Here is a 13,075-nt window from a genome sequence, read left to right on the forward strand (position 1 = left end):
TCAGGAGGTCAAACAGGGCAGTACTAAATTTACTTTTAAACCTGCTTCAGCTCATCTTACAGCAGCCATGAGAACAGGCCCAGCACACATTTTCAGCTGACTGTACACACAAGATGATCTGCTGCCTGACAAAGATTCCATGCTCATAATTCCAAAGGTGCCCATCCCACAGCCCTTCCACACTGCTCCCAACAGAGCCAGACACAAACACTCCTCCCCTGGAACCAGAGGAAGGGCAGCAACACCTTCTGTTGCTTCAGTCAATTTCCCCTTCCCATGTTTTTGTTGACTTGCAAGAGGTTTATGTCCAACTTCCACTTGTCACTGCACGACAGCATCGAATCCAAAACGTTTTGAGAGTTTTTACAACTCAAGGTCTCTGAGCAACAATAACAAAAAGGCAAATGAAGGTCAGATCCTCACAGCCTTGAGGAGGCTGCTCTACGATGACCACCTGGCACGTTCCACCTCCGTCACAGCCTCAGGAGCTGCAGTTCCCCATCTCTAACCAACAACAGATAACACAAACCCAGAAACTCCGTAATGAAAACCAGCCTTTCCCAGTTAGGGACTTTCTGCAACAAACAATGGCTGGTTTGTTTGGAAAAGTCTAAATATATCTTGTAAGAAAAGAGCTGGAAAATACCTTGTCTGCTGGATTCAGAGATGTGCATTTTCCTGAGGTTAGTCCAGACACATCCTGCAAAACCTGCAATTTATCTTTACTGTGGTGCTCCACAACTTCTGCAGTATCTCTGTATTGACACTCAGAAGTGGAAGCTTAGCTAAGAACACCCAAACAGAAAAGTAGACCCTTAACACAGCAAAATACCAGCAGAAATTAGTTCATGTGAGATTTATCTGTGCTCCTGGCCCCACGTCATCTCTTATGTGAATCACTCAATGCTTTTGTCTGACCAAGAACTGAAAAGTTGCTCCCTACAGAACACAAATTTTGGGTTCAAACCTAAACTTCTCCCTTAGGTCTGTTTTTTGTGTCATACAGTAATTAACTTCAGTGACTGTGCACATGGACCATTGCAGTGCCCCTGCACAAAACATGCCTGATTGATCTTTGCACAGCAACAAAACCAGCACCTCGAGGCAAACACATCTGTCATCCCACCCCAGCACTTCCACGGACAAATGTTTATTTGAACTTGTTAGTTGGGTCTTCTGAACTTTCTGTTAACAGAACATCCAACTGCTCATTCCCACACACCCTCCCCTGCCATTCCCCCAGAACCTCAGAAATCAAACTGTGCACGGACCCTCCTGCATTCCCCCAGAACTCAAACTCTGTGCACAGACCCTCCTGCATTCCCCCAGAAATCAAACTCTGTGCACAGACCCTCCTGCATTCCCCCAGAACTCAAACTGTGCACGGACCCTCCTGCATTCCCCCAGAACTCAAACTCTTGTGCACAGAACCTCCTGCATTCCCCCAGAACTCAAACTCTGTGCACAGACTCTCCTGCATTCCCCCAGAACTCAAACTCTGTGCACAGAACCTACCCCTCCATTCCCCCAGAAATCAAACTCCGGACACAACACTTCCTGCATTCCCCCAAAACCTTGGAAATGAAACTCTGTGCACAGAACCTCCCAAAACCTCCTGCATTCCCCCAGAAATCAAACTCTGTGCACAAAACCTTCCCCTCCATTCCCCCAGAACTCAAACTCTGTGCACGGAACCTCTTGTATTCCCCCAGAATTCAAACTCCGGACACAGAACTTCCTGCATTCCCCCAAAACCTTGGAACTCAAACTCTGCGCACAGACCCTCCCGCTCCATCCCCCCAGAACTCAAACTCTGCGCACAGACCCTCCCGCTCCATCCCCCCAGAACTCAAACTCTGCGCACAGACCCTCCCGCTCCATCCCCCCAGAACTCAAACTCTGCGCACAGACCCTCCCGCTCCATCCCCCCAGAACTCAAACTCTGCGCACAGACCCTCCCGCTCCATCCCCCCAGAACTCAAACTCTGCGCACAGACCCTCCCGCTCCATCCCCCCAGAACTCAAACTCTGCGCACAGACCCTCCCGCTGCTCCACCCGCGGTGCCGCTCGGGCTGTCCCCCCGGTGCCCCCGGGCTGTCCCCGCTCCGGTCGCGCCCCGCAGTACTCACAGCGCGGTGCTGGCGGCGGGCACGGCGGGCTCCGGGCGCTCCACGCCGCGGGCAGAGCAGTTGACGGCGCAGGCGGGCGCGGCGCAGGCACAGCCGGGCGGGCAGGGCCGGCAGGACGAGGCGGGGGCCGTGCCGGCCGCGATGCCGCCGCACAGCAGCGAGCAGAGCAGGCACCAGCCCGGCAGCGGCAGCCGCGCCGCGGGGGCGCCATGTTTGCGCGGTGCTGCTCCAGTGTCTCCATTTCCCAAAGGCATCTCTCCCTACGGGCATGGCATGGCCCCGGCGCGCCGCTGCCCCGGGGCTCGGCCGGGCTCCGCCGGCTCAGCGCCCGCCCGCCATGGCCCGGCCCGGCCCGGCCCGTGGGGCTCCGCTCGCCGCGCTGACAGCCCCGGCCCGGCCCGGCGCCGCTCGGCTCTGCCGCCCCGCCCGGCCCGGCCCGCGGCCGCCCCCGCTCCGCCTCCCGCCCGGCGGAAACGCGGCGCCGATCCAGCCCCGCTCCGGCCCCGCTGCCCGGCCGCGGTCCCGGGGCACACGGGGTATCCCGGGGGACAGGGACATCCCGGGGGACAGGGACATCCCGGGGCACACGGGGTATCCCGGGGGACAGGGACATCTCGGGGGACAGGGACATCCCGGGGGGCACGGGGTATCCCGGGGGACAGGGACATCCCGGGGGGCACGGGGTATCCCGGGAGAGAGGGACATCCCGGGGGACAGGAACATCCCGGGGCACACGGGGTATCCCGGGGGACAGGGACATCCCGGGGGACACGGGGTATCCCGGGAGAGAGGGACATCCAGGGGGACAGGAACATCCCGGGGCACACGGGGTATCCCGGGGGGCACGGGGTATCCCGGGAGAGAGGGACATCCCGGGGGACACGGGGTATCCCGGGAGAGAGGGACATCCCGGGGGACAGGAACATCCCGGGGCACACGGGGTATCCCGGGGGGCACGGGGTATCCCGGGAGAGAGGGACATCCCGGGCGCAGGGAGTCCTGGAAGCCTCAGAGTCCCGTGGGGAGGGGCAGTCCCGAGGGACATGGGGGGTCCCGGGAACAGAAGAATCCCGTGGGCAAGGGATGTCGCAAGGGGCACGGACATCCCGAAGGACAGAGGTGTCCCGGGAAAACGGGGATCACTGGAGCAGGAAGGACCGGGAGACGGGGAGACCCCTGGAGAGGCAGAGGCATCCCTGGAGCAGGGGGATCCGTGGGGAAGGGGTGTCCCGGGGGCAGGAGCATCCCGGGGAACACGGACATCCTGGGAACAGAAGCATTCCAGAGAGCAGGAACACCCCGGGGACTGGAGCATCCGAGGGAACAAGGATTGTCCCGATGAGGGGCATCTCAGAAACGGAGCAGGGCAGACAATGAAGGATGGAATTGTGCTGGAGAGGCCATGGAGGGGACTCGCAATGCTGGGGGGTTCCTCGCATGGGCACACAGGGCAGTGGGCAGGCAGGAGCACCAGCACCCACCTGAGCCCTTCCTGAAGGCTGTCGGCATCCAGTTCCCGTGGCTGGTGCTCACTCTCAAGGGCTGTGGGATCCAGGAGAGCTGCAGGTTTTGGGGTGTGTTACACGACTACAGCACAGCAGGTAGCTCAGGTACCCTGGAGAGAGAGAAAGAACAAGGCAGGTACCTTTCAGTACATTTGTTTTTTACCATTAAACAGCAAATCCATCGGGTTTCAGTGCCACTTGCACCCTGCACTGCCCCAGGGCACTGGCTGTGGCTCACACCTGGTGAGGTCAATCCCATCATTCCACAATGGCTCCTCGGGGATCAGAACTGCTTCTGGTTTAAAGTGATTGAAGGATATAACTGATATAAAATCTCTGTACAACCAAAGGAAGCATCCTTGCAGAGGGCATCTCCCCAAAGCCAGCCCCAGCCCAGATGGAAAGGAGTGGAACAGGTGTGACAGCTGATAATTTCACACCCTATTTTGCTGGTGCTTCACATGTGCCTCATTACAGTGTGATGGGACATATGGGACAAGGCCCAGGCCCTCCAACCAAGGGGAGGATATGAGGAAGCTGAAATAAAACATGGAAGAAGCACTTTTGAACTTGCTCTGGGCCAGAGTGCTCACTGCAAACCAGAGCTGGAGGCTCCTGTCCAGCCCAGGGAGGATTTCTCACCATAAACACAACAAACATGTGCGTGGTGGTCTGTGCAAGAGCTCCAGGCTTGGCCCATCTATCTGAGCCCCAGGAAGCTGAAGGGAATTTTCAGGGAAGCAGTGGAGCAGTGCACAGTGGCTTCCATGCAGGGAATAGCCTGGGCAGGGAGATTTGGGAGGCAAAGATACAAGGACAGAGTGGTAACTCCTGCACATCTCCAGGGACAGGTCCTGTTTGCCCAGAGGGATTGACAGCCAAGGGAACAACCAAAGGCACTTTCTCCTGAGATTTGTTGATCCAGACAAAACCTCTAGCAGGTTTTTTGCTAATAGAGAACAAGAAAATCTTGCCCTTCATTTATGCAATTCCATTAATTCTTGCAGTCATTCCCACCCTGAAAATATATCTCTATAACACTGAAGTTCAGTGCAGTAGATCTCTCCAGGTCAGCCTTGGCACTGGGAGTGCTCCAGAGGAGCCCCAGAACTGCCCACGGGCAAAGCTGAGCCTGCACTCTGTTCCATCATGACTGTTCCAGCAGTTACTGTTGTTAGGAAAACCTCTGGAAGTGCAGCCTGGAGAGCACCCCTGTGAGAAGGGCTGTCCCTCTCTGTGCAGTGAGTCACCCACTGCAGAGGCTGCACCCCTGGAACAGCCCATATTCCAGTGCCAGGGTGGGGGTGGTTGGTACAGGTCTGATGCAGCTTGCAGAGCCAAGCAGGGCTGCTGTCTGTCCAGCCTCCCCTCAGGGCTGCCCCCCGTGCCTCTGCCAGCTTTTGCTGCTCTCACGTGTGCTGCCCAGCCAGGGGGGCAGGTTGGCCTCTCTCAGTGGCTGAACTCAAACTAAACCTCATCTCTCTGTGTAAAACTCCCTCACTGAGCTGTCCCACGTGGACACACTCACACTGGGGCCAGGTCATGACTTTCAGCACGTGCCACATGATGGCTGTGGTGGTCCTGCACACCCAGCTCCTGTGAGCAGCAGAACGAGGGCATTGCTCCTTCACCTAAGAGAAAACAGGTTCAAAAAGACCTCCAAGATCACCGAGTCCAACCTGTGACTGATCCCCATCTTGTCAACTAGCCCAGAGCACTGAGTGCCTTGTCCACTTGTTTCTTGACCCCCTCCAGGGATGAGGACTCCACCCTGAGCAGTCCATTTCGATGTTTAACAACCATTTCCATGAAGAAATTCTTTCTAATGTTCAACTGAACTTCCCCTGGTGCTGCTTGAGACCATTTCCTCTCATCCTGTCACTAGTTGCCTGAAGAAGAGGGTGACCCCAACCACGGGACTCCTCCAGAGCTGCTCATCACCTCCAGCTCTACCTGGTGGGCTTGATCCAGGATGGTCCTGGTCCAACAGAGCACCTCCATGGTTTTAAGTGTGTGATTGTCCTGTTGAAGCACAGGGGGATGATGTTAACTGGACCCTCAGCTTCCTGTATCCAAACCTGAAATACGAAGCCTGGCAGCATCCGGTCCCACTCCTTGGCATGGTGCTTAATGTATGTGAGAATTTACTTTCCAAAAACATTTTGTGCCTTTTGGGCTTGAAATCTGCTTGAAAGACACATCATCCTTCGCATGATGTATTGTGCCCAAAATAGCCCTGTGGTTACTATTTCCTCATGTGACTACGATGGATTTGTTTCCGCTCCCTCAAATGTGAATTGCTTTTTTTGGGTGGGTTTTTTTTCCTTTCTTCTGTACTGATGCCCATATTTTTTCAGATAACAGCAAGGAGAAAATATCCTGTGTGTGGACTGTAATCAGGAGATTAGCTGGCTAATGGAATCCAGCCGATGGAATGAAGTTAAGGGCTGTCCCTGAAAAGCCAGGGCTGCCAAGCTGTAACGAGGGCAACGAGCAAGGAAATACGTGAGTGAGTGGGCAAGGAGACAGCAAACCTCCACACAGCAGAGAGAGAATCATTTGTTCACATTGAGTCACGATTTTTGATCTTGGAGGAAAGCCTTGTCACTGAGTTATGATGGGTTTTAAAACAGTAATTGCAGAAAATGATGGAAATGGAAAATGTAGTCTGGGGCTGGGAGGCTGGGAATGGCTCGTTATGGGGAAGGGATTGTGCTGGTTCCTCCCACTGGCAAGGAACAGGAGAGTTTCTCAACACTGTTTACTTGAAGCAGAATTCAAACCCCAACGAAGAGGGTGTTAATTCTCCCCGTCCCACCAGCCCTGCAGGAACACACATGGGCAGATCCTCCGTGGTCAGCAGAACGTGATGGAGCTGCGGCCGGCCGGGAATGTCGCTGCTGCCTCCAGGCCCTCCAGCCAGATCCCAAACCACCACAGATGGTTTCAGCAGCACCCAGACAGCCCTGGAACCCTGCTGTGAGCCCCAAACCATGTGGCACCCCCTCTTCAGCACCCATTTCTGCACATTAAACACTGTTTGACTCACACCTGCAGTGCCCAGTGCAGGTCTGTGAGCGGCTGCTGGGGACACCTTGTTGCCCAGGTGTGGTCATGGAGAAGCTCAGTGCAGGTGGAGATGGGATTGGAGGCAGGATGGCTGAGCCAGGACAGGATTCTTCTGCCTCCAGCAGCATGCATCTGCTGTACCTTGTGTGTGGCTTGAAAAAGGCAGGAAAAATGCCCCTCTTGACCTCTCTGCTCCCTGCCATGAGTTGTGGTGCCTTGGAGAGCAGCTCTATGCATGGATGGCTGTGGCTGTTATTTCTCTGCTTACAAGAACTCTCACCTGATGAAAGTGCACAGCTTGTCCTGGGCAGGTGTGAGCTCTCCTGTTAGGTATGGGATACGGGTAGCCTGGAGGAGGTGATGATCTCTGTTTCTCCTGGGAGAAAGTGGCTGTTTCCATCCCTGCAGTGTGTTAATCTAGGGTTTCATTTTGTGTCCCCCTGGCTTGCATGATCATGGAATCATGGAATTGTTTAGGGTGGAAAAGATCTCCAAGACCACCAAGTCCACCTGTTGCACCAGCACTGCCAAGACCACCACTAACCCATGTCCCCAAGTGCCACATCCACAGGGCCTTTAGAACCCTCCAGGGAAGGGGACTCCCCCACTGCCCTGGCATTGATTCTGTGGTACTTGAGGAGCGACCCCCACAAGGACCGTCTCCATCACCCAGTTCTGGCTCCTGCTCCCTGCCCATATTCCCGTTCTCCTGCTCTAATCCACCACCCAGACAGCTGTAGGCGTATCCAGGCGCTCCCATCTCCCTCCCGAGCCGTGCGGGACCCGACCCGCAGTGCCGCTTCGCGGACTCCAGGCGCCCTCTAGCACAGCCACCGGGATAGAAACCGGGAAAAGGCTGCAACGTGCCCTAAAATCATGGAATCATAGAACCCAGTAGGCTGGAAAAGCTCTCTAAGACCATTGAGTCCAGACATTCCCCCAGCACTGCCAAAGCCACCACTAACCGAGTCCCCGAGTGCCACATTCACACGGCTTTTAAAGGACACGGGGGAATGGCTTCCCACTGGTACAGGGCATGGTTAGTTTAGAAATTAGAGTGCCTGGAAGTGCCTGGCCAGATCAGGGATGATTATGCTGCTCACACATTGTCACCTTAAAATAAAATCTAATAATATAATAATTAATAATATACTTAGAGAAGTTTTTGTGAAGAGGAAACTTTAGCCTTCCTTGGAAAACATTAACAGCATTGAAACTCGAAGCTGCATCATCACCATCCTCATCCAGAGTATTAATTACCTGGAGCAAAGCTAATGGCCCAGATTGGGAATGTGTGTCAGGTGTGTCAGAGGATGAGCAGAAGGACAGCAGCTGTTGATCCTTAGGCTGATGGATCCCACCTGTGTCTCATCAGCCACCTGCCACCAATTAGCTCTGATGAACTCTGAGCACAGTGTGGGCCCCGTCTGCACCTCCCTGCCAAGCAGGAGCCCAGCTCCTCACCCCCCAGCCCTGGGTCACCACAGAGAGTCCTGCTGCTCCCCAGCCCTGTGTCCTGCTCAGGGGGCAGATTTGCTTTTCCTCCCACAGGATCTGCCCACAGAGCAGCCCCTGCTCTGGTGCTGCCCCAGGGGCTGGTCCCAGCGAGCCCAGCCCAGGCAGGGACACTCTGGCAGGAGCTTCTTCCCAGTGTGCCCTTAGCAGGGACTTATTCCTCAGAGCAGCAGCTTTATGAGCCTTTGCACATTTCCATGCTCACTCATTACCACTGTTTATTGTTTTACGAGGCCCCAGAGCTCTGCTCACATCGCAGGGCTGGCCCATGGGAGCTCTCGAGCTCTGCAGTGCTGAACTAATTTCCAAAGAGGAGGGTTATTGGGGGATTATTTGCTCCTGTTCCTTGGGCTCTGCTGTGATGGCTCTGGAGGCAGTGCCAGGCTCAGGACCACTGGCTGGGATTGTGCTGGGATTGTGGCCTGACTGGTATGAAACTCTCTGTGAGGGAAATGGCCAAGTGTGCACAGCTCACAGAGGCACCTCTGACATTTATACCCCTGCTTTTGAAACCACAGCCATGCTCTAACCCTTCCCTGTCTCAGGCTGTGTGTCTATACAGCTACAAATACCTCAGATATTTTCAAGCTGAGACATTATATTCCTAAAATATGTTGTGCTGCTGAGGCATGTTTGAAAAGCATCTAAAATATACCAAACAGTCTGAAAATACCTCATATTTGAGAGGCTGGGCATGTGCTCTGCCCTTCCTCTGTCTCCATAGGATGTGTTTCAAAGACCCTTTGAACGTGCAGCTCCTTATCCCATCCAAAAGCCCCTGTGGGTGACCACTGAGCCAGGAACTTCCCTGTGCTTGGCCATCCACTCCCGAAGCCTTGGCTGCTGCTGGTCTTGGCACAAGAAAAATTAATTTCCTGGCCCCAACCCAGGGCAGCCTCATTAGGACCTGGCACAATCCCCCTTTTGTGCATGGGATGGGGTGGTGGGGACCCAGGGCAGCACTGTGGTTCCCTGGGGATGCCTGTGGGAACATGCCAGTGCTGGAGGACATGCCAAGGTCCCATGTTCCAGTGGGATGTAGGACTGACCTGCAGGGAGAAAAACCCCTCTGGTGCAAGGGGGGTTCCTGTGTTTGCTGGAGTCTGTTATATTTTACAGTAAGAGCAGCTTCACTGTGTCCTGCTCAGCCCCAGGTACTGATGCCACTTCCCAGTGCTGTGCCATGCCCTGGGTAACCCGGGGTGCCAGTCCTGGAGCAGGGCAGAGGGTGAGGCTGTGCCCCATGACTCATTTACCAGCTTGATCCCAGAACAGCCAGTGTTACAGCAAAGGGCTCTTGCTCTGCTCTAGAGGAGAGGGCCAACCCTCCTCAGCTTGGCAGTGGGGACAGACCCCCCATCCCATCCTCCTGCTGCCCATGGAAGTGATGTCTTGGCCCTGGTTGTGTTGCCAGTGTGGGGCCTCCTCTTGTACACTGCCAGTGTTGAGAGAGCTGGGGTAGGTGGTTGCTTCACTTGGCTTTGCCATTGGAAGGATAAAGGGCTAATGAGGACACTTTGGTGAGGGAAGGAGTGCTCAGGCTCTGCCCTGGGCTGCACAGGCTGAGACCTCAGTATCTGCCCAACTCCGTGGTGCCCAAACCCTCTTGTGGAGCTGGATGCTGCTAGTATGGAATTGAACACCAACAAGCAGAGACTTAGGCTGAGCTCTCCAGAACTCCTGAATGCAGGGAAAACATTGTCAGTGAGAGGCTGGAGGAGCCACAGGTGGGAGCTGCCACTAAGGATGGACCAGGAAATTGGAGGAGCCTGAGATGGAACCAGAGGGACTGTGTGGAGGAGAAATGGAAAATTAAATATTCAAAGGAAGGAGGTTGCAATACAAGATTGGGTTTGGCAATGTAAGAAAGGAAAGAGACAAAAGCAGTTTCCCAGCAAAATTCTGGAATTTAACTTTCACAGCTGCAGAAGGAAAACAATGACTGCCCCCACAAAACTAGTTGATGGGCTGTGCTGATGAGGAGATGTCTGAGGAATTTCAATTAAAAGCCAGCAACACTGACAAAGGCAATGAAATCGAAACGTTCAGAGGTAAGTGAGCAGTGGGGAGGGAGGAACAATAACTGGAGAGGGAGGGAACGGTGCCTGCTCAGTGCTGCGTGGGCTGGGCCCTTCCCAAAGTGACAGAATCCACACCTGCTGTGCCTGGCAGGGTGCTGGGGTCCAACCCTGGCCCGTGTCCCATGCCCTGTGCACCCCTCTCTGCCTCCCTGGCTCTGGGAAGCTGCAGGGCTGTCCCCTGTGTCTGGCATCTCTGATAGTTGTCTGTTCATCTGCAAGATGAAATCAAGGTCTCTGTTCTTGGGGTCAGCCCTGTGAGCTTGGTGTCACACCTGTTCCAAGCTGCCCTCCTGCACCTTCCATGCAGGTGATGCCCACTGCCCTCAGCCCTTCCACTGCAGCCACTCTGGAGCCAGAGCTGTGTGTGCCCTTGGCAAAGGAGCTGAACAGGGAGTGGGAAGAGCTGGCAGAGCTCATTAGGAGAGGCATAGAATTGTTTATGTTGGAAAAGCTCTCTAAGATCATTAAGTCCAATCATCCCACAGAACTGCCAGGACCACCACTAACCCACGTCCCCAAGTGCCACATCCACACAGCTTTTTTAATCTCTCCAGGGATGGGGACTCCATCACTGCCTCAGGCAGTCTATGCCAGGGCGGGACACTCCTTTCAGTGAAATCTTCACTAATATCAGACCTAAATGTCCCCTGGCACAACTTGAGGCTGTTTTCTCTCATTCTGCATCTTGTTCCCTGGGAGCAGAGCCCGATCAGCCTCTGGCTTGGCACTCATGTCAGGGAGTTGCAGAAAGAAGGTTCCCCCTGAGCCTCATTTTCTCCAGGCTGAGCCCCCCCAGCTGCCTCAGCCACTCCTGATGCTTCAGACCCTTTCCAACCTCCATTCCCTTCTCTGGACATGCTCCAGCCCCTCAATGTTTTTGTTGCAGCGAGAGCCCCAAAACTGACCTTAGGATTTGAGGTGAAGCCTCACCAGTGCCCAGCACAGGGGGCAGAGAAGCCCCCTGCCCCTTGGCTGGTGGCACTGCAGTAGGTGACAGCAGAGGCACAACGAACAGCACATGGAAAGGACCTGCACCGTTTTTCCTGCAGCCACCAGGCGAGGAAGATGAATATCCTCCAAACTGGCGCAGCTGATATCGTGTCTGATGGGAATAGCTCGTCCTTGCAGCCTGCCTGTTGGAGAAACAGCTCTGCTCCATCCAAGCTGGCACCAGGTGCTGGGACTAGAGGAAGGGCCACATCCTGAGCAGGGCCAGGGGATGGAACAGCTATGGGGGCGCGGGGGCAGCTGCAGCACGAACCGCCGATGGAACGACCTGGACCAGCAGGGGGAGGGAGAGATGGCCTCGCACCGAAATATCTCACTTGGCTCCAAGCACGCACGGAACTTCTGGCACACAGAGCCCTGTGAAACTCCATGCCAAAGAAAACAGCCAGATTTAAACCCCTGAAGCAGAGTGTTTGTGCAGAGCAGCTGGGCAGAGCGTGGTGCTTGGACCCAGGTGGGCTCATCGTGTCTCCAGCCCTGTGTGCAGCTCTGTCCCCTGGCGGGGGTGGCTGAGCCAAGGGCAGGTGCTGTCCCCATGGCTGTTGGCACAGGTGGCACTGGTGGCACCAGCTGCCTCTCCATGCTTGCATTCACAGCCTCCCATACAGCAGCACAACGCCCCTCTTGGCTTGACCACCCCGATGGGGATGAGTTGATTTTCTGCTTTTAAACACAGGTTTACTAATCTGTAGATGGCTCTGAGCACCAGCAGCCCCTGGCACAGCCAGCCCCGCTCCGAGCCCTGCCAGACGCCGCAGCGCTGCCTCCCTGAGGCACGCCGTATCTCCAGGCGTCTGTTGTTCCATTAAGCTATTTTTAGCAAATATATCCCCCTTAGTTCAGCTGCCGTTATCTGATTAGTTCCTGTAACTATATGAGGAGCAACATCTCCAGGCGTGACTGTGATTCTGAGCAGGCTGTGTCTCTGCACACACGTTTCCTACAGGAGAGAAACTTGCCGGAGATGCTTCTCACCGTGGCCGTGGTGCTCTGAGCTCTGCCTGAGCTGCTTTTGGGGGCCAAGGCAGAGAGGATCAGCCCTGCTGCAGCCACTGGAGCACACGACCTTTGGTCCAGACAGGATTTTCCAGGCCCGCTTGCCGGCTGCCGTCGGTGATAAGGGGCCATCTCCTCAGGCGTTGCCCTGATGCGGCCACGATAAGCAGCTGGCTTTGTTTGCTCCCGAGCACAAGGCTGTTGATGGAGATTTCCATCATCATCATCAACTGGGGATGGGAGAGGGGAAGATCCTTGTGCAGTAGTAGCCAAGCCTGTGAGGGTGTGTCGCGAAGGCACACAGGGGTACCAGGGCTGGGTACCCCCTTCCTCCAGGCAGGTACTCCAGGGAAAGCTGCCCCACAGCCACGGCACAGGGGCTGGTTAAAACCTGCAGCCCCACAGATGGTTCCAGCACTGCACTTCACTCCGAGGCCTCAGACTCTATTGACTGCAGCTGTCCCAGAAAATCAGATTATAGTCCAAAACCCTGGCATCGAGTCTGCTCTGCCAGGCAGGTCTTCCATCTCCCAGCTCCACCATCGGGATCGAGAGCACATGAAGGGAAGTGGGAAGATGAGCCTCCACCGTCACAGCTTTTCCTTTAGCCTCAGCTGTGTCGGAGGAGTGCTGCAGACAGAGCTCCTCGGCATTCCCTGGAGCCTGTGACAGCCGTGGCCATGCCCGAGGCTCAGGGTGGGAGAAGGGGGATGTCACCGAGGATCCACACACAGGAGCTCCTGGGCCATCTCCCTTGTCCATGGCCAAATC

The 13,075-nt window shown here is 55.4% G+C and overlaps 1 protein-coding gene across 2 annotated transcripts in view; it reads right to left on the reverse strand.

Moving 5' to 3' along the window:
* PKD1 (polycystin 1, transient receptor potential channel interacting) overlaps positions 1-2,540 on the reverse strand; it is an 85,706-nt gene extending 83,166 nt beyond the window's left edge. For both annotated transcript variants that reach the window (XM_071571593.1, XM_071571592.1), the window contains exon 1: positions 2,131-2,540. In XM_071571593.1, the coding sequence (XP_071427694.1) occupies positions 2,131-2,384 (254 nt within the window). In that variant the 5' untranslated portion in view covers positions 2,385-2,540. The remainder of the gene's footprint in view (positions 1-2,130) is intronic.
* Positions 2,541-13,075: the final 10,535 nt, after the last annotated feature.

The sequence above is a fragment of the Pithys albifrons genome, chromosome 16 (assembly GCF_047495875.1).
Source record: "Pithys albifrons albifrons isolate INPA30051 chromosome 16, PitAlb_v1, whole genome shotgun sequence".
Classification (NCBI taxonomy): domain Eukaryota; kingdom Metazoa; phylum Chordata; class Aves; order Passeriformes; family Thamnophilidae; genus Pithys; species Pithys albifrons.